This window comes from Lissotriton helveticus, chromosome 8, assembly GCF_964261635.1.
Source record: "Lissotriton helveticus chromosome 8, aLisHel1.1, whole genome shotgun sequence".
Taxonomy (NCBI): domain Eukaryota; kingdom Metazoa; phylum Chordata; class Amphibia; order Caudata; family Salamandridae; genus Lissotriton; species Lissotriton helveticus.
The window spans coordinates 415,636,857-415,662,721 of record NC_136069.1 but is presented as its reverse complement, the minus strand read 5'-3'; the positions used below and the strand labels follow the sequence as shown (position 1 = coordinate 415,662,721).

The following is a 25,865-nucleotide window of genomic DNA, read 5'->3' as shown; positions in this document are numbered from 1 at the left end:
CTTTCCTTATCTCTCCGACTGCATTTTCTAAATAAAACTTGCCCATGTATTACACGTATTGACTGCAAGCAGTGAGCCCACTATAATTTAACTGTTCAAAGTGGTGCTTTTGCACACAGTATTAGAAGTATTTCACCGTTGCAGGTTTGATTATTTTGATTTGGATAACTACAAGCCCGCATTCCGGATCCTCTTGTGTTGCACAGCGGTTCTTGCGCCTCCGCCCCCCTTCAAATTAACAACATATTAATGACTATCTTGAAAGCTAATTAAGCTCAGCAGTCTCCTGCACGGTTACAACCCTGCCCCCTTGTGATGTTGCCTTCCCGTAGCTCGCGACTCCCCCCCCCCAACCCCCCGGAGAGTCCTGCCTCGCGCTGCCGTCTAGTGCTGTAGGGCTCTTACTCACAGGAGACCTGGGGGTGTACAGAGCCAGGGTGACCGCGTGGGCCTTTGTTATATTATCTGGTGCAAAGCATGCTGCGCTTTATCTTATGTTTTTTGGGCTTCACCTTTAATAATGGTGATCGCACCTTCGTTTTATTATGTGCGAGTGGAATTGCTTTTTTTTGCCAGCGCGTTACACCCCGTGCTGTATGTTATGTTCAGGGGCTTCAGCTGTATGGAATTATGGCAACCATGCTTTTATTTTTTAAATTAAAATTGGCACAACTGCCGTCGCACTTTATCTTTGGCAGCTGCGTGCCTTTGGTGCCTGTTGACATTCTTACCGAAAACAGACTCCCTTAGAGCCAGCCTTTTACTGGTAAGCATGGCACCTAATTCACAAAAGATATTTACAACATTTAAAGCTATTACCATTATAAATTACAATAACTTTTATTTAAGTATTAATCATTAAAAAAAATTACAAGCCATTGTTATTTGTAATATCAATACATCTAAGTCACGTAAATACAACACAAATTGCAATACAAATGCTATAGGTGTCACATTTGCGAAAGTTACAACTATTGGCATTGTAAATGACAAAGGTATTAATTTCGCTATTTTCAAAACCATCACATAAATAAAAAATGTGTCGTTTACAATACCAATAGCTCAAACTTTCCTAATGCGAGACCTATTGCATTGCAAAGGCGTGTTGGTTCTAATTAGAGACAGCTTTAGCTCTCTAGCAGACATCAACAAAACTATGGAACTCCTTGCCAGCACACATTGTGTTGTTGGACTCCTTTGTGGTTTTCCGCAAGCAACTGAAAACCTGGGGGCATATTATCAAGACAGGAGATACAATTATCGCCGCTTTATCGGCAGAAAACTGCCGATAAAGCGGCGATAATGGGCTTGATAATATGCTCTATGGAATTGCAATCGAAGCCCATGTTAGATGTCTTGACATCTAACATGGGCTCTTTGGAATTGCAATCGAAGCCCATGTTAGATGTCAAGACATCTAACATGGGCTTCGATTGCAATTCCATAGAGCATATTTTCAAGCCCATTATCGCCGCTTTATCGGCAGTTTTCTGCCGATAAAGCGGCGATAATTGTATCTCCTGTCTTGATAATATGCCCCCTGCAGCACTCGGGTCTTAACTGGTGCTTTCCATACTGGTATTAGCGCTTTGACACCTTCGGGCTTAGAGCGCTCTACTTCTCTCATTCCATTCTAATCCATTCCATCATGTGATAACAAATATATACAGCTGGGTGCTTTGGGACAGCCCCTTTTAACCACACAACAGGCACATTAGCTGTAAGCACAGCAGGTACTGCAGCAGTGACTACAATTGTAATGCCACAGCAGGGACTTTCGCTGCCACTATGGCAGGACCCAAAGCATTGACTACAATAGCGGAGATCAAAGATGCGACAACTGCTCTCAACTACACAGGAGTAACAACTGGCAAAGTAGCATGTACAGAAGCAGAAACCACAATTTAAACCACAGCTCCTACCACAAACCAGATTAAAGGAGGGACACTGGCTACACTGCTGCGAGCAAGGCAAGGACAACAGCTTTAATCAAAGCTGTAGCCACAGCAATGACATCAGTAACAGCTGCCGCAACAGGAACAACTGTGTTGACCTCAGCTGCCAGCAAAACATCAACAAAACGTGCCACAGGGTCGAGCACAACAGGCCCAAAAGCAGCAACCACAGCAGTAACAACAAAAGGGAATGCCGTAGATACCACAGCTATCACCATGGTTGGGATCAAAACAGTGATAGCGGACGTGCCACAACAGGCATCAAGCATTGACCACAGTTTCCATCAGAATATGAAGAATAACACAGTATTGATGAGAACTGCCGCAATAGCAGGGGCTATTGTCTTGGCCACAGCTGCAGCCTTAGCAGGAACAAAAAGCATCAACCACTGCTGCCACCATGTCAGCAGCAACAGCAGAGATATAACTTCTGTCATAGCAGATACCATAGCAGCAACAACAAGAGCCACAATAGTAGCCATACCATCTATGAAGTTAGCCACTGTTACAGCAGCAAAAATAACTGTAGCAATATTTGCAAGCACAGCAGTGGTAGCAACTGCCACTACAGCTACCATACATGAACAACAGCAGCAATGACTTTTGTAACCATGATGTACATCACAGCTTGCAGAAAAGCAGAGCAACAATAGCCACAAAAGCAGGGACCTCAGTAGCACCCACACTTGTAACCACAGCTGAGACCAGAGCAGTAATCACATCTACCACAAAAGCACATCTACAGCAGAAATGACAACAGCAACAATATCTGCCAACACATCTGAGACCTCAACAGCAAAAATAGCGGGCACAACAGCATTGAACACAGCAGCAACCAGAGGTGTTACCTCATCATCAGTGACAGCAGCATTTATATCTGCCACATTGGCTGAGCAAGCAGCAGTGACCTAAACTGTAACCAACCAAAGACTATAACAACCCCACAAACTGAGCAGCAGCTGCTTTCAGGACATTGGGGAATACAGCAGCAAAAACAGCTGACGTGAAGCAGTGACAAAGCTGCTACAACAGCAATGACCACATCAGGAATCAAAGGAGTAACCATAACTGTCACCATGTCATGGACAACAGCAGTGCCAATGGCTGCCAGCAAGACAGGGACAACAACAACAACAATAACAGCTGCCACAAAGCAGGAACCACAGCAGAACACAGGCTTCCCAAAACAGCTGCTACGACAGCGGCCACAACAGCTGCTACAAAACCGGCAAACCCTTTATCAAAGAACAGGGGCTCCGAGGTTTCCAAGAAACATGGATAATACAGTCATCGAAGTAAAATGTTCCAATAGGAGTCGATCAAGTGTAAATTAAACATGTTGCAATTCTACAGTTGGCCAAAACAACATATATAATAAATAACATCACCATCAATTCATCTGTGATTCAAATATTGTACTATATTTAACATATCCAAAATTGCTGAAAAAAGTTTTGGCAAAGTAGGTGCTCCTAGTGATGGGGCAGTGCAGATGCAGAAAGTTGAGCCAAAAACATATGCCACATTATAGTATAGGCAATACATATAGTATGTACAAAATGAGTCCCTCCCAAATGTAATAGAGCCGACACTTAGTATTCAGATTTCAATACTCAGTCCAAAAATTATGTGGGTGAAACCCACAAATGTGGACGTTTCAACACCTTTTAGAAAAAATACATGTGGTCTTCATCAGGATAGGTGTAACCTTGGTAGCAACCTTGGCCTCTTCACAGTGTGACAGAATTATTTGAACATCAAGAGACCGTATCTGTAGAGCTTAAGGCACAAGGCTCACTTGTAGTATGTTGGATAAGTGTCTTTGACTGCGCTCGGCCTGAAACACTTTTGTAAAGTCAAGTAATGAAAAAGTGAGCCATGCAGATGTCAGGCGCCACACAAGACTCGTGCATCTTTGTATCATTATATATAGCCTCCATAGTCTGACTACTCATTTATTTATTGCTTTTCTGAATTGGTAGCATCGTACTTCACATATACCAATAAACTAGTGGTACTAGGTGATTTTAACATCCATATGGATGACGATCAAGACAAAGTTTCCCAAGGTAGCAGACTTTTTAAAGATGATATAAACATTGAAATGCTGTGTAGAAGCCCGACTTACATATCTGGTCACTATTTGGATCTGTTTTTAAGCCTCAAATATGTTATTAGTTTTAAAGAGTTCATCGAACAAACGTGGACTCAAGTAGTCTTTGATATGATAATAGAGCAAGACACCAAACAATTGGCACAGAAACAAGAGCTCATATAAAGGCAGTGGAGTACTTTACATTGCAGAGCCTGGCCCTAAATTTGAGATGATTCTCATATTCCAACAATTTTCATGAAAATACAAAACAATTTGAGCAATGGATCACTACATTCTTGGATAGCATGATACCAATAAAACACATATCCAGAAACCGACTTTCTGAATCTTGGTAGGATGATAAACTTAAAACCATAAAGCGTGTGTAAAAAACATGAAAGAAAATGGAGCATAAAATTACCAGATAGAAGACAAAATGAATCATACAAATAAACTCTAGACATAGTATAAGGAAATTAAAATTGCAAAAGCAGAAAATGCCCAGATTAGATTACTAGAATTAAAAAATCCATCAAAAGAAGCATTTAAAGTGTTTAAAAGTATAGGTTATTGGACTGTGGAAAGAAATGCAATTACTCCATCGCAAGAATAATGTGACAAACTTTTAGCATTCTTCCATGAGAAAATTATCAGTCTTATTTTAAAAGTTCTTCCAAACATCATGATCTTGAAGAAAAATGGTGCCAGTCTGATACAGTGCCTAGAGAAGAAACTGGTCCTCCTTCACCCTGTTGATGGCAGAAGAGGTGTTTAATATATTTAGGTCTACAACCTTGCTTTCCCCGTTTGACGTTTTTCCTGTCCATCAACTGAAGTTTGTTTCAGATACTGTTGTCCCTGTATTAACAATTGTGTGTAATTCCTTCCTGAGATTGGGAATCATACCACTGAATTGGAAATCAGATTTGGTTAGGCCTCTATCAAAGAAACCCTCAGCTGGGCAAATACATTTTCTAATTATCGGTCCATTTTGCTACTTCCTTTATTTGCTAAATTAACGAAGAAAATAGTAAATAAACAATTAATTGACTCTGACGAAGCAAGGTGGCTATTACATAAAACCCAGTAAGCTTTAAAAGAGCTTTAAGTACTGAAATGTTCCTTGATAAAGTAATTGACGATATCACGGACATTAGGAACAAAGGGCAAGTGACCAGAATTGGTCTTTTTATGCTTTTCCTCCGCGTTTGACACTGTTGCACATCCCCGTCTCCTTGGCTATCAGAGGCTGGAATCATATACAAGCTTTGAAATGTTTTTTTAATTTTAAGTCCTCCCCTAAACAATTAATATTAGGCTTTCCTCAAGACTTTATGTTAAGCCCTAGCCTGTTTAACATTTATGTAGTCCAGTTGGTTTAATCAATAAAATCTTTTGGCATGTCATTTTTTACATACGCTGATGACACTCAGATGGTTGTCAAATTAAATGGGAAATCAGTTGGAGATGTAGAGAATTTTAAAACCTGTCTCTAAGGTGTCGCTTTATGGATGGACCAAAATTCATTATCTCTGCATGGTAATAAAACCGAAATAATAGTCTTAGGCACATAGACAAAATGGACCACCGGGTGGGGGTGAGAGACTCGTCGAATGCTGATAATAAGTACCCGCCAGTCGGTGGCTACCAGGTTAATTGATGGATACTGTTTGCTGTCTTAAAGAGCATTTGTCACGGGATAGGCAGCCAATGTAGTATATGCAGGCATGGCACAGTATCATTTATTGTAGGGTCTTATTTCATGAAGCCCAAATAACATAATATTTAATTCTGGCTCTAAATATAGTTTAAGCTAGGATAGGTTTATAGTTGTTTTGAAATAGCAGTTTGTCTATAGTGTTTCAAGTGGCAGCTACAACTTTTTTGCATCATTATTTTTTTTTAGGTCGAGCCTAGCGACAGCGCGCGTGTGCTGCTTGCTCTGCAAGACTGCTGTAGTAGAGTATGGGAGAGAAGCTGCGCCCACGCTTCATCCATATTTTTCATTGGCTTGTGTCATTGTCTTTCGTAAATGCTGCCTTCGGATTCATTAATAGGATTGTTAGTCCCTCCTTAGTACGGCCTTGTCTTCATTTGTGACCTCCCATGGCTACTGGCCCCTTTACTTTGGTTGTTACACAGGACCTGTTATTTAGTGTGTAAGCACTATTTTATTGAGTTTCTCTTACTGCAGGCCGGACATGTGCTGCTTCAGCTGAAAACGCTTGTGCTTTTTTAAGCAGCATAACACGGCATAACACGACACCCGCTTTCAATCACTTTAACCCGGCATTACCTTGTGGCTGTTTCAACCCCCAAGTAAAATGGATTTAGAAATGATTAGCGACTTAAGTCATATGAATTCCAGGTAGCACATAATTTTGTGCTAATAGGTTGAACCTGACAACAACACATCTGTGTTACATTTCATCTGCACTAAAGCCACCGGACAGGTTGTTTTCAAAAGCCTGTTTTATTACCACCACCAATACCACCACCACCACCATCAATACCACCACCTCCACCAATACCACCACAAATACCATCACCAATACCACCACCACCACCACCAATACCACCACCAACACCACCAATACAACCCCCCACCAATACCACTACCACCACCACCACCACCAATACTACCACTACCAATACCACCACCAATACCACCATCACCAATACCACCACCACCACCAATACGACCACCACCAATCCAATCCCACCACCACCACCAATCCAATACCACCACCAGCAATACTACCACCAATACCACCACCACCAATCCCACCAGCAATACCAAAACTAATACCACCACCACCAGTACAACCACCAATACCAATACCACCACCACCAATAAAAATACCACCACCACCACCAATACACCAATACCACCACCACCAATACCAATACCACCACCAAGACCACCACCACCAATATCACCACCACAATACCACCACCAATACCACAGCCACCAATGCCAACACCAGTACCACCAATACCAACACCAGTACCACCAATACCATCACCAATACCACCACTACCAATACCAACACCAATTCACCACCACCACCAATACCACCACCAATACTACTACCACCACCACCAATACCAGTACCACCACCACAAATACTACCACCACCAATACCACCTCCAATACCACCACCAATACCACCACCACCACCAATACCACCATCACCAATACCACCACCAATAACACCACCACCAATACCAATACTGCCACCAATACCACCACCACAACCAATACCACCACCACCAATCCCACCAATGCCACCACCAACACCACCACCACCAATACCAACACCCCCAATACCAATACCACCACCTCAGCACCTCTGGCTCACTAGTAGTAGCATGGACACTGTTCGAGGCCAGAGTTGCAGCCGAGACCATCCCTCCCTCCCTCCATGCCTGACATAAAGCACAGCCCACCCTGCACCAAGAGTTAAATCAGGGCCCTACTCCAGCAGAAGTTTTTTTTTATTAGGCCAAAGATAGCAATTACATTACACAATGACACACTGCACACTCAAATCATGGAGGGGGAAGGAAATAGCCCCCCCCACCCGCTCTTCCTCCTGAGCCGTGACAGTGTAATCACAGAGTGAAAGGTGTTGGAATGCTTTATTAGTGTTTATAGCTCGGATCAAATGCAACTCTCACTTCACACTTTGTGTCTGTGTAATTTACAACACTTACACATCTTCTTCACTGCACTGTTTATCACTACTTTGAAGACGTCGCAGGCCGGTCTCTTCCTCTGATATTTACAATTTAACAAGCATTCAAGAAGGCCCTTTATTGCAATGCAATAGGTCTTGCATTTGCGAGAGTTTAAGCTATTATGATTGTAAATGACAATGCCTTTTATTTATGTTTTAAAACCCTAAATATAAGTAAAAGGCTTTGTCATTTACAATGCCAGTAGCTCAGACTCGGGTGAACGCGAGACCGATTGCATTGAAAATGCTTGTTATATATTCCATTGTCTTCAGAGTTAGGGTGAGTTGTTTCTGCACCTCATGAACATTCTGTTACTTTACCACCAGTAAACATGCACATACTTGACATAAATGTATTGTGTACTTGCTGCAGCAAGTCTTTCTTCATTTATCCTGAACCCTAAATTCATGTGTAATACTGTAAGCTAATGTTAGTAGTGCATTTTATTACTGCTGGACTTAGCACAGGACATCAAATGAGCTACTTAGGGTATTATTGAACATCTTCAAAATGCAATTTATTTGTTAAACATAATTAACATAGACCTTTTTGTGTTGCAGTTCTTGGAGAAGACAAATATCTTTTCTTGGAGCGATCAAGCCACATAGCTTTGAGCAAAGACACAGTATTTGTGGAGTACCGCTACCAAGACAATGACACAACAGCTACAAAGAACATGTCTATTACTCTTATGAATGCCAGCACCAACCAAACAATTGCTGAAAAAGAGCTTCCATCGAATGAAGGTGTTGTGGGATTTGAGTGCTTCTATTTCACCATTGCTGGGCATTATCAGTTCACAATGACCATGCAGGCTGAGAATGGAAGTCTTATTGAGTTGAGAAGCAGGGTGCTGAATGTCACATGGCCTGTGTTTCACATCGACGTCAACAGGACCCTACATTCAGCAGTAAGCTCGCTCCTGATTGGAGTGTTCACAAATGAACAGTTGTGTGACCTTGCAACAGAGGACAGCTTAATGGTTTCTGTTGACTTCAAGCATAGGAATAGCCTCCATGAATCGGGAAGTCTAAGTTTTGAAGAGGCACTGTCCAAGGGGATGAGCAAAACCATCCCCCTTTCTAGCTCACAGTGGGTGGAGTTTGACTGCACTTCCACTAACCAGGATGTCTTCATGATAGCGTCCCTGAAATCATTACAGGGCCGCTCGGTGATAACCTCAACAGGGCCCATAGACCTTGTGAAGCGATTTGGATATACGCTTGTAGTTGCACCTGAACAAACTTGCGATTCATTGGCTGATGTGCGTGTTGTGCCACCTCCTTGCACCCTTCTCCGCGGAAAGATCGTTGTCTACAAAGAGACCCCAAGGCCTTCTGGTGAACGTATAACATCACTGGCTGAAACCGTCATATACCCAGGGAATGACCACATGGAAATCAACTGCACTCTGTTCGAGCTCGGAGTTAATAAATACTGTTTTGAATTTTTTATGGTCTCAAGCAAAAGCCACTTTTTTTCCAGAGCGAAGGAATGTATAGCAGTGCGGCGGGATATAGGTTTGTATTAGAACTCATTAATTTAAAGTAATTGACTTGAAATTGAAAGATAACAGAGGGGTATTACATGACGAGTACTGCTGTCTGAAATGAAGATATTTAATGGATTCAAGTGTTGGGCTTTGTGCAAAGTTCACAGGGGACTGTACTTTACCAGAGTAATACACAAGGAGGTGCTACTTCAAAATGCCAATTTTTCATTGCTAAGTTCAAACCACAATCTTAAAGTTTACAGTTCGTTGAATTGTTTAGGAGCATCATACAATTACCCCCAACAACTAAACAATTAATATATTGTTCCATGGCATAACATTAATATTTGTTTAAAAAGTACAAACATTAATAAATTCTTAGACCAATCCTTAAGTTCACAACGCACACATTTAAGAAGGGCTAACACTGAACTGACATCCCACTGGAAATGCTGGAATTAGGTGTTCCTAGCTTTTGACCATTCATTGTTCAATTCCCGGAGGCACAATAAGTGCATAACTTATCTGTCTCTTGCTTCAGGTACATTTGACCAGTGCACACCTCTGCTCTGCTTGCTTCAATAGGCATGAGATTCTCCCAGAACTAACTGGCTTGCACAGAGAGTAGGGTGCACTGATCTTGTAGACGGAAGCAAGCACTAGCAGTAGAGGACACTGTGCTTATGGCACATCTTCATCAGGGTCCTAGACCTGCCATCTACTTTTCTCGGGTAGAGAAGGTTTACTGCAACCCTACACCAACAATTGTCGCATTAGAGCAACACCAAGGAAGGAAGCAGGGTCTGGTGCCTCTTTGACCATGCGGATCTTAATTATTCTTGGGCTTTATGTGATTACCTCAAATCTTCTTGGTTTCTTCTAGGAGGATCTAGTTTTTCATGGTCATTCTGGACTCCAGTCAGGCAACGGGCTTACCTCCTCCATAAAGTTTAACTGCTAATCCGCAAGATAATGGACCACTTTTTGCACAACAAGACTGTGTCAGCTTGAATGTTCCAGCAGCTTCTAGGACCACGGGCTTCCTAAACAAGTGTTGTCACCCATACCCTGCTGCACATTAGCTCCCAGAAACACTTACTGGGGAACATTGAGACCAGTTGCTGGCTGATCAGGCCAAGCCTGTCCCAATCCTTAAACTTACGCTCAGAACCTTCCAGGGGCGACCCTGTGATTCTAACTATTAAATGGGATGTTTCTACTGCTTGCTCTGTAGCTCACAGTCACAACTGTATCTTTAGAGTATAAGTGGGGTGGTCACAAGAACTCTCTCTCAGAACCCATCGGGAAAAATTAGATGTGTTTCTCTTCATAAACGTGTTGGAGCGCAAGACAATTGTACAACTGATAAAAACGTTCCTACCTATGGCAAGATCACGGTGGTGATGATACTCATGGCCAACATCACAGATCTGTTCTATGTGAGATGGCAAGGTGCCACTCAATCAGTGAAATTTGCTGGCTGGCAGGGAGCTGTGGGTCTTGATGATTTAGCAGTAGACGGTTCTGTTGGTCTCTTCCTTTGCAGGAGTTGAAAAGACCATGTTAGACAGCATGAGCAGGTTTCGTCATTAAACTCATGAGTCCAAAATCCACAGGAAGCCCTTAGAGCTATATTTGAAGACCAGGCTCACCCACCTCTAGATGTTATGACAATCCATCTGAATTCCAGTTGCAATCTATTTGCTTCCTTGGCGGGCGGTTGATCTCGTATTGGAATGGACAAGAGCATTTCTTTAAAATTCTGTTATTCTGTCCTTCAGAAGATCAGAAGCAGCCCAGGATGTTATGTCTTTCGGTGTCTCCAGCTTCATCATGCCATGCTTGCTTCTGAGATCTACTCCATCTGCTTTACAGGGGCCACACATGCCTTCGACAAAGGAAATCATTATTGTCCATGGAGGTAGGGATGGTGCTTCATTTGTCTGTGCCATCTGTCAGCTTGTCTTTGTGGTTAGCCTTTGCCCCCGTTGTGTTTTCCACAGCGAATGTGGATGTACTGGCAGCTGCCAACAGGATCCCCACAGACACTCAGTACAAGAGTAATTGGCTGAGGTTTTATAATTGGGTCTTTTTTAAAACAAGTCAACATGCTTACTTTCTCATAGGATTATATCATGTCCCTTGAAAAAAGGCAGCAGTGGGTAAGCCCGAGAGTGCCTGAGCTTGTATGTCACATCAGGATGGTTATCACATGATGAATGTCTAAAGTTATGACCACTACACCTAGCAACTGCATCCGGACCTACCATAGAATTCACAACCTATCCAGACATAGGTTTGAAAAAAAAAATCTACGGTGGACATAGTTAGACCAAGAACCACAATTATGTAAATATTCACGGGATCACTTGATTAGTCTTGGATACAGAGGCTTAGGGAAATTATTTGCCATAGTGCAAGATACAGAATAAGAATATCTATATAACACAGGACAACAAGGTCCAACTCATAAGGATGGATGAGACATGATAAAACTAAGTCTGGATGAATCATTAATAAGATATTGATTACTCTACTTCTCCTCCTACCAGAAAATCTACTGCTGACGAAAAGAAGACCGGTGAGAGCATTAGGCCTCACGATAGTGCATGAAGTGCATGCACAATATAGCAGCAGGGATAAAAAACATAGATAAATAGCCCTGACGAGGGCCCCTGACCCACATAGGCTCCTAATGAGGGCCAAAACATGTTGGCACTTTAAAAGGGATACAACTGAACAATCACATTCAGTAAAACCCAATAAATTCACGTTTTTATACATACCTGCGGTACCCTTGGAATAAAACACAGTGTTTGGATATACCTAGCGGTATTTTTAAACATCACTCATCTGGATCCCTGCATGTCCAGTATTGCTTTATCTAAGAACTCCCATTCCACCTATGGTTGAGTCTGCCTGGGTAGTATCATCTCACCCGGGTGTGGATAGGCGCCGATGATGAAGCATGTCACGATAAGTAAGTGAGGCGTCTACTCCAATATCTTTGGATACCCGTACCATCTAAGCAAAAGCGGAGGGAGTCCATCACATCCTGACAGAGTACTTTTTAAGAATAAAACCCAGAGTTCCCAAGGAGAATTCTCAAGGCAGCAGTTGCTTATATGTGTTACATTTTCCTATTATTTAGCTGAATTAGCAGTGCAAAACCTACCTCGTAGCCATATGGGGCTCCAACTTATTTTTACTGCCCCCAGTTAGTCAGCAGTCCTTGTAAATCAGTATTACTATTTTGTTTTAGTTTGCAATCCCAACAAAGCATGTTGGGAAAGAGGTTTCCCACTCAGGTCTTTACCTGCTCCCAGAATGTACTGTTGAGCCAGTGCTAAGTGACATCAGCAGGTGTCACTTAGTATCCTGGCAGAAAAGCTTGTGTGTTCTAATTAGGCATGATATGGAGTAAAAGGCACTAGTAAATGAAGAAGTGGGATTTGGTTTATCCTTGTATCTTGTTGGGTATGAGCCATGTGAACAAGATATGCTCAGTCATCTAAGGGTACCCTAGTTGCATATACCCTGAAGGTGAGTATGACCAGTATTTGAGCTGCACTTGCTCCAGTATACACAAATATTTTTGCAAAACTGCTGCACATAATGTTCTTGATCGTCCACATTCATGAAAGCTAAACAATATAACATACAAGAAGGGGATGCAATGTTCATGAATCAGTAAACATAATTTACATGGGGAGGACAGTAGCATCACTCCGGGTGCAGGTACAGCATCACAAACATTAAACATTACTACTACAAACCAGGACCTGTAAAAGGGGCTGTTCGCAGCTACCACTTTAAGAATACAGATGGGGAGATCAATTTAGGATCTCTGCACTTTTACTGTAGACTAAAGTTGTCTGTAATGCACAATGTTAGTCAGTAGTCTGAAAATAAAGAGTCTGATTGATCATGTGGTATTTGGTACCTCTCAAACCTAGCCAAAAACAGAAAAATATATGAAAGGTTCAGACACAAATAATGGGACAACTACGTAGAAGACATAAACCATTATATACCTAGTTAAGTATACCAAGTGTGCTACAGGACTGTATGCTAAATAAACTGATGCTTTGTATTTAATACTTCTATTAAACATTTGCTTACAATTTAAATAATTCTCCATAATTATGTCAAGCTGAAATTTCTTTACTGATTCTCAAAAATATAATTCTCATAAGGCAATATTGAATCATCCTTGCAGTAATAGTGATCCTTTATTGCATCCCCCAATGGCTTAGGTTAATTATTGGAAATAAAGTTTGGTGAATTTCAGACTTTAATACAGCTCCTTCATCAGGAAACCATTCCCTAAGTATTTACACACCATCTTGTTATTTATTACAATTGTCTATACCTTGTAAAAAGGGGGTTATCCAATCCTTAGTTGCACTACGTGTGAGATTAAATGCTGCATAGTACACTACCACACAAAACATATATATAAAGGTCATGAGTACCTCCATGAATACATATTAGACCTCCTAGTTATGTTCATAGTAGAAACTCACATGATAATTAACTGGAAAAGTTTTCTCTTTGGCGCTCCTCTTGGGCACCATATTCTATCTTTGTTACCTGTGCGCCAAGGCATTCTTCATATCAAACTTTAGGAAAATATTGGCAATTTTGGAGGCATTCCAAACAGATATTCAAATTAGTTTCTTCTTTTCATACAGAGATAATCTTTCTTTCAATAAGCAATGGTGTAAAAATTTGTAACATACAATTGAAATGGACACTTGTAGAGTATTATTGGCTTTCTTTCTATTTAGTCTTCTGACCAGTATCTCTTTCTCTCTATGACCATATTGCTTATCATACCCATTATCTTCTAATAGTTTCCACATCAGATGTGCAAGTTATATATTATCATTGTCACAGATAACACCCACTCCTCCTGGTTGTTAAGTTCCTTCAGGGAAAGTGTGTCAAGAGTATTACTCCAGTAACTCAAGTAGTATTCCTGAAGTACTATTTCACATACTCTTAAATGCCTTTGTTAATCGGTCCCCTCGTTTTCAGATTCTTCTCTTATGTTTTGTGGAACTGATGAGAACAAACTTTCCATGAGAGTTTTTGCATATGTTTGAAAAGCTCTACTTTAGATCCTAAATAACATGTATAGTTTGTAGGTGCAAAAGAATCGCCTTTCTGTAAAATGCTTTCTTGTCCTGATGTAAGTGTGTATTCCGAAAGGTTGATGACTATTTTTTTTCTGAATGCGAGTCCTCCACTTCCTTATCACTTTCCACGTCTTGGTTTGCCTTTTCTATTGTGACTTTTAACAAAAAAATCTGCTTTGAGGTTGAAGTGACCACTTATACAGTGACCTCCTCAATTATCTTTACAATGAACTACGGGGCATATTATCAAGGAACGGAGTTAAAATTATCGCCGCTTTAGCTGCCGGAAACTGCCGCTAAAGCGGCAATAATCGGCTTGATAATATGCCGTAGAGAATTCAAATAGAAGCCCATGTTCTGGTGTTAACCTGGGCTTCTATTGGAATTCTCTACGGCATATTATCAAGCCCATTATCGCTGTTTTAGCAGCAGTTTCCTGACGCTAAAGTGGCGATCATTTTAATACCGTTCCTTGATAATATGCCCCTAGGTCTCATCAGATTCTATACTAACATAATTTGAAGATGCACATTTAGGTTTACTATATCCTTTTGTTGTATAACTCCTATATATCCCTATATCGTGTTAAGTTAGCATAGGTACGTTTGAGATTTAAACGCCATTTTTCCTTTCTTGCAACTTCTGCACACGACCCTCATTTGTTGACTTAGCTTTCAACCTAGTAGTTTGCCGTGGTGAATGTGAGAATAATATGTTATTGCTCTGATATCTGCCTTGTTTAATAAAACATGTCTGCACGGAGAGTGCTGAAGTTTCAGGAGCAACACGATATGGAATTGTTATGAGGTCTGATCTCCACGCCTTCATAGTCATAACACAAGTGCAGCCTTTGCCAACTTGGGCTTGAGGCGGGATTGATATTGCTTAGCACGAGAATGGTTAACACACTTGATGCGGTGCACATGCAGAGAGAGCTGGTGTATGCTGATGTGATTCCTTCATGCTAGGACACTAAGGTATGGGCCCGCCCTAAAACAACCCAAAGAGACCTTCTTAGATAATAATATAATATATGTGTTAGGGAGGGTGAGATATAAGTGTTGTTAACTCTTATTCATTACAGCATGTTAACATGCTGTCACCATTCGCTTTTTATGTCTTAGTAACTATGCTGATAATTTTGCTACTGATAATAAGTATACTTGTATTATCAAAGATACTGCGCCTGAGAAGACGGCATTAGTAAATAAACATTTCAAATGCACATGTGTCTTCTTTACTCCATGTTCTGGTTTGTAATGATAATATAACGAAAGAGTGTTCATGAGTCCCACGTACCCTGAGGTACTGTAAGTTCATGTTCTGGTTTGTCTAAACATTGGGTGTTTGATATGTCCAATGAGACACTGTAGCTAGCTCGGTAAGGGGTGAGTTGGTTGCTAAGGTAAGTTTTGGGACATCCTAATTTGCCGAGGTTCCACTCCTCTGTGCACAGTTCTGTGTGAGTACAGAAACCCTGCAACATGGCGCCCAACGGTTTCGGTGGTCTTATATCATGACACTCGAGTAGTTTATCGTTCATGCCTTAACCCCTTCGCGTCCGTTTCCGGAAAACGGGGTGTCGGTGAAACCTACCTATTTTTTGAAATAGGTCTATATTCAAGCTTGATTCTTTCTTAAACGGTTTCTTTGAATTACTACCCAGTTGTGCTACAAAGTATTCTTTGTGTTTTCTTATTTCCAATTCTGTAATGGCGGCAGCGGTGGCTATTGCGCAGCATAGTCGCGTAGCGGTACGCAACCATCTTCAGACGTACCAAGTCCCAGTAGATGGGATGGCTGTGATTTTCGTGGTATGTGCAGATCCGGCGTTTCCTTACGAGTTGTTTTACTCTTGGGTTACGTTTCCGGCTGTGGACGCTAATTCTGGTTTGTTCCACTCCTACACCGCCTCGGATGTCCCGGCTGAATATACGCCGTACAGGGCATTGGAAATACCTATTGATCATTGGCAGCATCGAGTTTGGTTTGATGGCGCCCTCCCCCACTCTATGTCCCCTGCGAGGTTAGGCCCGCTCTCAATTCCAGGTACTAATTGGCCTGCGTTGGGTGGCTTTACCCCGCACCCGAATCACGGGGCTTGCACCCTGGCAGAAATTCGCAGGCTGCATGTAGTTTCCATTTCCGTAATTCGTGCTTTAGTGCAATACATCGGTCGACATCTTCCTGGTGGTCCCCAGGGGGGTGCGGCCGCTCCCCTGGAACGAGGCGGAATGCGTCTCTATCCAGTGATGGTAAATTCGGTTTTTGGTGCGCGTCCAGTTGACAACGATGACTTCCCATTCTGGCTAGCGGAGAAGTTTGATCAACTGGAGGCAGTTTTTCCGAATTCTACTCCTGCTGATAAACATAGAATGTTGACGATTACTCTACCGAAGGATATTACTCCTGAACCTGCTGACTGTGACAGCTGGGGAAAAACATTTGCGGCAGTTTATACAAGGTGCTTCGGCACCCCGTCTATGACTGCCCTGCCTGAAATCGTTAGACGTGTTCAGAATGATCACGGTCCAGAGGCAGCGGTTGAATTGGGTATGCGCCTGTGTGGTTCTTTTGAGATTGTAAGTGATCTCATTCTCTCCAATGTTAAAGGAGATGCAGTTAACTTTCAGGTGTCGAATGCTTTGGCTGCTCTGCCCGATGCCGACAAACCGCGCCAGTTAGCAAAAATTGTGGTGGCCGCTTATAAAACGATTGGCCGCACAAGTAGAGGTCTGAAATATTTTCCAGTGAAACAGATAAAACAACCACAGGGACAATCTGCAGTGACAGATGCCCAGCCCAAGTCCAAGAAACAAAATTGGCCTAAAAAACAGACACAGGGGAAGCAGACAACGCAGACTCAGGGTACTTTTCCTGCAATACAAGCTCCTGCGCCACCCGAAAAAGTTTATGATTTGCGCGACCGCGCGATGATTAAATCGCCTGATCGTTTTCAGGGTTCTGATCAACGCTCTCCTCGTTCCTTTCAGGACACATCGGCCCCGAAGACCGGTGGAGGAGGAGGGGGTGGACGTGGACGTGGTGGCCAACAAGGACGTGGCCAGTCCCGCCAGACGGACGGCGCAGTGAAGCAGGAGGATTCTACGCCTAGGCGTCCGCAGTTTGCGAAAAAGAAAGTCGCAGCCTTAACAGCGCATCGATATGCCACAGATAGTGAGAACGCGGCTTCGGAATCTGACGTGGGCTCTGACCTTGCTGGACAGCGCGGCGGAGATAACCATAGTCAGAGAGGCGCTGCGTCCACTACTGAGGGTGACAGCGACTGATGTCTACGTTGTGATAGAAACAGCGGATACGAGACTTGCTCCCCCTGAAAGACTATATGAAATTGTCCTGTTAATTGAAGGTGACATACAGCGTACCGTTAAAGGTGTATTTTGGGAGAATCTGTCTTCTACATATGATATTTTACTTTCGGAGGCTGACTGGCCCCCACCTTTTGTGCTCGCGGCGCCGCGAGGGGAGGAGGTAATCCTACCCAGTTTCGCGAACACTGTCTCGAAAGAGCATGCGCAGCATTTTGCAGAAGAGTGGGCTCGGGCTCTCGCGCCGGCTCTGTACCGTAACCAATATGGTTGGGATAAATTGTCGCCTTGCCACGAAATTCCGTTGCGGTCTCAGCCGCAGCCTCAACCTCAATATCCCATTCGGCGTGAAGCAAAATCTTCCGTCGCGGAAATCCTTGAACAATTGGAATATCAGGGAGTTATTGAAACGTGTGTGTCACCGATGAATAATCCCCTTTTTACTGTGAATAAACCTGACGGATCATATCGTTTGGTTTTGGATTACCGGCATTTGAACTCGCATTGCCGTAACTGTGCAGTACAGAATACCCACGGCTCTGCCCTAGTGGATAGTCTCGTGCGTAAGCGTTTCAAGACAACGCTTGACATATCCAATGGTTTTTATGCCCACAGATTGGACAGCTTTAGCTCCCAATGGCCCTGCACCTACACAAGGGAGTTCAGAAACGTTTCTTAAAAAGTATACTTATTTCACTGACTTTAATCAGTCCAATCCCGAGTCCTTTTATTTTAAATTTCACAAACAGACACTGTCCTAGGTTCGACTTACAAATACAAAATTGTTATATTCAAAGGTCTTCCTGGATCATTTAGTTACTGGAGGGTATGAGTTATGGAAGGATACCATAGACCTTAAATCAGTTTGGGGCTCAAGGGCCTGGCAGGTACAAGGCACTGAGGCTTTGCACCGTGCATGTCTCATCCCAAATCATATATGGTTTTTAAATGAAACCATTTCCCAGACTACATGCTTTGGATTGGCTACATCTAAAAGGTTAAACACCCCGTCTTTCCCGGAGTTGGAGGAATATGAGAATTGGAGTAATTTTACTAAATTGTCCATTAGAGATATACAGGCTCTGCTTCTGAATTCCTCCTTTAACATTTCCAGTATGAATCCCAAGGGTTGGCTGCTTTGGCACCGTAGTGCTGATTCTTGCCAAAAAAGATTTTTAAATATAACTGACGGGTTTAAGACTGTTAGATCTGATCCCCGTTTTGACTTGAGTCATACTGTCACCTCTTACTCTGTGGGCAAGTTGTGTCAAGCTTGGCTGAAACATTCAACTTTACCTGCGGTTAAGTATCACCTTTCCAAACTGAATGCAGACGTGGATTTGAATGATTTCATTAAGGGCCCAGCTAGTGGCAGGTCGAAAAGGTGGTTATATGGTGTTTACAATGAAATTTGGAAACTCTCACAGATTGAGGCTGCTTCACGCCTTAGGGCTATTGATCAGGCAAATCTTGAGAAAGTGCTTGCAGTGGTTGACAATAGCATTAACGTGCTTTCCTCTAGAATTTACACATTAGATAATATTGTGTCGTCTGTTGTTGATATTGTGCATGATGAAGTGTCTGTATTATACCATGGTCAAAATCAATTACGTTCAATCATGCAGTTTGCATGGACACTACAGACTCTAAAAATGGGTAAAGTTCCCTGGGGATACATGAACGTTTCCTCTTTATTTGCACCATTTAATTTGACAGACAAACAACGCTTGCTTTCAATGCGTGATGCTTCCTTTTCTATGCTCCATATTGAAAGATTGGAATCTTTACCTTTTTCTGTGGCAGAGACCACTGCTGCTACGTGGCTTATCCACGGTTTAATAACGCTGCCTTTTGCTTTATATAAGTTTTCAAATTGTATGAAATATGTGCCAATAGGTCGTTTTGAACCCTTAGGTAGCGGTTTTCTTCATGAGGTCTGGTCACTCCCATACACATACAGATGTTTCAAGGATGAACAAGAAGTTTATCTAACAGGGGATGAGTGTACTGAGACGCCAGATCATTCTTTAATGTGCAAACACATACAGTTACACGGTTCATGTAACAAGGACCGACCCAATATGGCTTGCGTTTTACAGGGCACGCCAGTTCCTGCTATCATCCCCACGTTTAAATTGTTAGAGAATGGTAGTTATTTAATGCTCAATAATGAAAACTGTTGTGGTTTAATTAAGGGTATAGCTTTCATAGTCACAGTTAGTGAGCGAGTTATTTGCTGCAGAAATGTTCTTTATCCTCCCACACGTGAACATAGGGAGTCTTCCATTTGGCCACAGATACCGACCTTGGGAGCAGAATTCAGCGGCATGGCTAGAATAAGAGCTCTATTGTCCCAGAAAGAGGTGGCCTTGAGCTCGGCCCGTGAAACTTTCGTGCTTCACATTGCTAACACCCGTACGGAGGTTCAGGCTCTTTTAAACACTGATTTGCCTTTGCATTTCGGAGCCATGGTCCGTTCTATCTTTAACGCATCCTCCACAACGGGCCTAGCACATTTTTTTAAAGTTGTTAGCGGTGGTCTCGTGACTTCCTTTGAGAAGATTTTTGGAGTCATCCCTGCCTTCTTCCATTCTATTTTTTCATCCTTATTTGGAGGGTTCCCGTTTTTACTTGCTTTAGCGGCTGGCGCATTGGTGGTTTTCTGCCTTTTTAAATATGGATGCCCTTCCTGTGCAAGACCACGCACAGCTGCTACTGACGCGGTTTCGCAACCGCATGCTTGATTATTATGGCACACTGCCGTTGGCGACTCTAAGCACGGCTTTTGGATTATCTTTTCGGTTCTCCTATTTCACCTGTGTCCAGCCTGTATTTCGCTGCCTGACCTGTGATTTCCTTTGGGCCATTGATTTGTGTCTCTGCAGACCAATATCTGCTGACGTCGATTTTGATCAACTGATGAGTCCTATCATTGCTCACGAGTTGGTTTGTTCTGACGAAAGGATTATGGCCTTGGCGGTGGCACATGGACTAATGGGTCCCTGGGATGTGTTGTCAGCAGCGCAAAGTTTCTTGGAACGAAGTTTTCTTGAAAACCCACCGAGCTGTCCTCTGATGGTTATAGAGGATCCGGTGCTGGAAGATCACGTATGTTCCTTTCATCTTTTAAATTGGATGGCTGAACTGTTTTCTGATGAGGACAGTGACTTCCTCCTAGAGGCTGTTGCAGCTTACTTTTCATATACGATCTTATCATAGACACTGCCTCAAATTGACATGCTGATTGATAGCATTTCCTTGATTTTATTGACTTTTGGTCAAGACATTTTATTTTTTGCTTGCCTATTGGCTTGAGCCACAGTATATTTGTGGGCTATTTTTTTAGCATTAATTTTTATATTTGAATCTTTATTCATGCTCGTTTATAAATGGATTCTGCTCTCATGTGATGGCACTTCTGTTACCTTATTTAGTCCGTTCTCGGATCATGGGGGGGTGTTGTATAACTCCTATATATCCCTATATCGTGTTAAGTTAGCATAGGTACATTTGAGATTTAAACGCCATTTTTCCTTTCTTGCAACTTCTGCACACGACCCTCATTTGTTGACTTAGCTTTCAACCTAGTAGTTTGCCGTGGTGAATGTGAGAATAATATGTTATTGCTCTGATATCTGCCTTGTTTAATAAAACATGTCTGCACGGAGAGTGCTGAAGTTTCAGGAGCAACACGATATGGAATTGTTATGAGGTCTGATCTCCACGCCTTCATAGTCATAACACAAGTGCAGCCTTTGCCAACTTGGGCTTGAGGCGGGATTGATATTGCTTAGCACGAGAATGGTTAACACACTTGATGCGGTGCACATGCAGAGAGAGCTGGTGTATGCTGATGTGATTCCTTCATGCTAGGACACTAAGGTATGGGCCCGCCCTAAAACAACCCAAAGAGACCTTCTTAGATAATAATATAATATATGTGTTAGGGAGGGTGAGATATAAGTGTTGTTAACTCTTATTCATTACAGCATGTTAACATGCTGTCACCATTCGCTTTTTATGTCTTAGTAACTATGCTGATAATTTTGCTACTGATAATAAGTATACTTGTATTATCAAAGATACTGCGCCTGAGAAGACGGCATTAGTAAATAAACATTTCAAATGCACATGTGTCTTCTTTACTCCATGTTCTGGTTTGTAATGATAATATAACGAAAGAGTGTTCATGAGTCCCACGTACCCTGAGGTACTGTAAGTTCATGTTCTGGTTTGTCTAAACATTGGGTGTTTGATATGTCCAATGAGACACTGTAGCTAGCTCGGTAAGGGGTGAGTTGGTTGCTAAGGTAAGTTTTGGGACATCCTAATTTGCCGAGGTTCCACTCCTCTGTGCACAGTTCTGTGTGAGTACAGAAACCCTGCAACACTTTATTATTAGCATGTTTGTTCCAAAATATATAGACAATTTCATTTTTGTAGTCTTACATGTCTTCCTTGTACTTTCTGATTTGTCTTTCCTGACTTGTTGCCTCATATTTATCTAGTTGCTGATTATTCTCAACATGTAATATTTCAGTTGCATTTTTAATCATTTATTTTAGTTATTCTTGTGCTACTACTAGTTATTACAAATCTTTAGACAGTTGTTTAGTAGTTAACAGAATCATATCAAAGTATCATTTGTTCAGAATATTATAGCATTTCTCAACAAATAATATGAATTTCAGTGGCACGGTTTGACCACTTGGAATTTTCACAGCTTGGTAACACTGTCCTAATACTGAGTTTCGATTGTATTTCTTTTTTTTTGTTAACTATATAGTTACATTTATTTGAAGGTTTAGTTGTCAATTTCAAGATATCCACGTCCATAACTGCACTTATTGTTGGAAACGTTTGTACTTTTGACTGAAGCCATGCCCCCCATGGGAGTTTGCACAAAGTTCCCTATCCTGCAAAACTAGTCACACTTTAATGTTTTATTATACATTGCAGGATACATGAGACCTTTATGCACAGATGTTGCTGCAGGCAAATAGTCTCCTCCTTTGAAAGTACATATAGGAAGGACCAATTTAGGTTCCCCACTCTAAGGACACCCTAAAACTAAGAAGCAACTGATCTGGAATCTGGTGCATTTAGGGGCCCCTTAATTGGAGCCAATAAATGTTAAAAATGCAGAGGACGTTAAGGGACAAACGAAATATGGCAAGCATGGGACAACTACAAATACAGTCTGGGACTTTGGTTCGTACGGTTAACAATAAGTCTACCCGGGATGTTTGCACAAAGTTCCCCATCCACCAAAGCCATAGTCAAGTTCCAGGTTGTTATAATACACTGTTGGGTACGTAAGCCTTTTGTGCACAGACATAGAATACTATTCTTGGGTATTATTTATTCATTTAAAATGTGCAAAACTTTGGCCGCCAAGCATCCGAACAGGATATGATCAACCTATAGGTGCCCAGTAGGAGAACGAGCAGAAGAGAGAAGTCTTTAAGGTGTTTCTAAATGAAGAGATGATCAGCTAGTTCTTGTAAAAGACAGGTAAGCTTATCCCAAATTTGTGGGTGTTACACTCTGAATGCCCGCTCGCCACTCCTGTAGCGAGTGATTTTATGCAGAGAAAGAGGACCAGACCAAAGGAGTCTGAAGAAGAGTAGGGTTATATCAACTCAGAAACTGTGGGCTGGCTGAATAAAAAGTTTGAGTGCTTTGAAATGAATCCCCTGTTTGATCTGAAACTAGAGAAGGGTGTGGTGGGCCTCAGAAACGTGGTCGTATTTGTGAAGTCCACAAATAAGCCTCACCACTGTTATGAATTTTATAAAGATTCCTCAACAGATCCTTTGGCAAGCCAAGAAAGATACTCTACTTTATTATAAGCTGTCTGTTATCACAACAACCCATACTGGGACTCATTTTTCTGCAAAATAAAGGGAAGAACTTCCAGAGGGCATGCAATATGAGACAATCTGACCAAACAAACTGGATCTGGAGATCAAGGGAGCCACTTGTTGAACGAGATCCTAGATTTTCAGTTGTATCAACTGGGACAGGAAAATTTGCATGGACGGCGCCCACAGCCTCTCTGTACATATCAACTGGTCTTGGCCCATCACCAGGTTCCCAGTTAGTTTTAGGAAATTGAGGGACATCTACATCCACTCCTTAACTGTGCTATATGTATTTGTAAAGTGCTCTATGATTTGCAAGGGTATCCTGTGGTATGCTAGCTAATTGAAAAGTCATGTCTTCGGGTGAGGTAATCACAAAAGCGCTCAATACTGTCACAGTCAGTGTGATAAAACCTCAACAACAACTGTGTATTGTTTGCATAAGAGAGTGCAGTGAAGCCAAAAGACCTGACCAGCTCCACCAGAGGCACGGTGGGGGGAAGAGGACTGACCCCTGTGGAGCCCCTCACCCAATGAGTATCTCTTTGGATCTAAAAGTTAAAATCACCACTGTTGGAGAATGCATGGTAAACAATTCAACCAATCCCAGAGACAAGGCTAAAATAAAGGGTGCCAAGACCAAACAAGTGATGTGTGGGAAATATTACTCTTTCTTCAATCCACACACTTTAGGTTATGAGAGGCATGCCAAGAATAGGTTATTTGTATGATTAATATTCAGGCTTAGTTACTTAGGGCAATTTACGTAGCATTGGAAAAAGAGGCATTCAGCAAATTACGGTTTCCATATAAAGAGAAGTTTTAGGTGAACCAATAGAATTTAAGTTGGGACCATGTAGATTAGGGGATCACATTCCAGATAGATGTACCAAATCAAATACAAATATCACTAGTCTCTCTAATCTGATTTATTATTCTACAGTCATGCCTAAAATTATATAAGCTTGAGGGCCTAGCTCTTGCTCCCCAGTTACACATTTCGATGAAGTGCTTCCTGTAGACTGTCTGCGCCACAATCACTAACAATGCAATTATTCATAGACCATTCTGGTGCATAGAGTCTTTTTTGAAACTTTGTCATGTCACCAAGCCACTTCTCCCTGAGCCAGGCTAGTGATTTATTAGGGAGTGTTTCCCAAAATTCCCTGCTGTTATCTATCGTTAGGCGCATTCATGATACAAATGTTTCTTTTATCTCTCACCAAGGTGTTTCTCTTCCCATTTTCTACAACCAGCATATTTCCCTAGGGCTTCAAAGTATTACCTGTGTCCATATTAGCAGGAGGAATGAAACCTGGTGGTGTTGCAAAACTCAAGAGTCTGGATTTACACGTGGTTACGCTTCTATAAAATAGCTTCACACAGCCTTATTGGCCACCATTGATGTTGGGTGGCTCTTTACCTTTCATAGTGTTTGCACTTCTTTCAACTTTGAAAACTTTCTGGCCGTGTTAACAGGAGGGCTGAGAAACGGTCCCTATAATGTTTATCTCCCACAAAAAATCTGTTGGAGTCCATTTGTGACGATGGTCAACTCGCCTCTCTGTGCAACAGAGGATATCTACCAGGACATATTTACGGCTAGTAGACTAGAAGACGACTTCACTCTATCTGCTAGCTCCTCCCCTAATATGCCAGAAATTCTCACTCCTCACCTCCCACAGAAGGCAAAATAGGTTCTAATCTCTCTATGTCCAGACAAATATAATTTTAAATTCTTATCTCAATAATGCATGTAACTTCAGGACTTACTTAAATGGTGAGCCTTCACAAGGACATGTCTTGTGTCCATCGTACGGTCTACTCATCTGCCATTGTACAATGAGCATTTGGGGTGACGGATATGGCCTAATGGCTAGAGGAGTCTACTTTGGAGCTGGGGAATTGCCGCAAGTAAAGCAAACAAATCTTGCTGCTCTGAAGGCACACGGAAGTGATACCAAATGACCCTGGAGAAGATAGACACACTCAAAAGATGAGGTAGCCGTGACCTGTGAATGGGCTTTTCTTGCCAAGTAGTACAGATGTGTACACTTATACTGGTTGCTCGTGATCTCACTGACTGATTTAATGAACCACCAGTCGGCATCTTCAGTATTTAAAAAATACGTAATAGCTCTTCCTTGGTCCATCAATATAAGCTTGAACCACTTGACAGAGAACCGCATTCAAGGGCATCTGCTGCCAGACAGGGAGACTTGCCCTCCCATCCCTAGAAATATTGCAA

General features: G+C 42.0%; 1 protein-coding gene across 1 annotated transcript in view; it reads left to right on the top strand.

Moving 5' to 3' along the window:
• The window catches only part of THSD1 (thrombospondin type 1 domain containing 1), a 101,064-nt gene that overhangs the window by 8,177 nt on the left and 67,022 nt on the right, over positions 1-25,865 (top strand). The window contains exon 2 of the mRNA XM_078657255.1: positions 8,352-9,311. Coding sequence (XP_078513381.1) covers positions 8,352-9,311 — 960 coding nt within the window. The remainder of the gene's footprint in view (positions 1-8,351; positions 9,312-25,865) is intronic.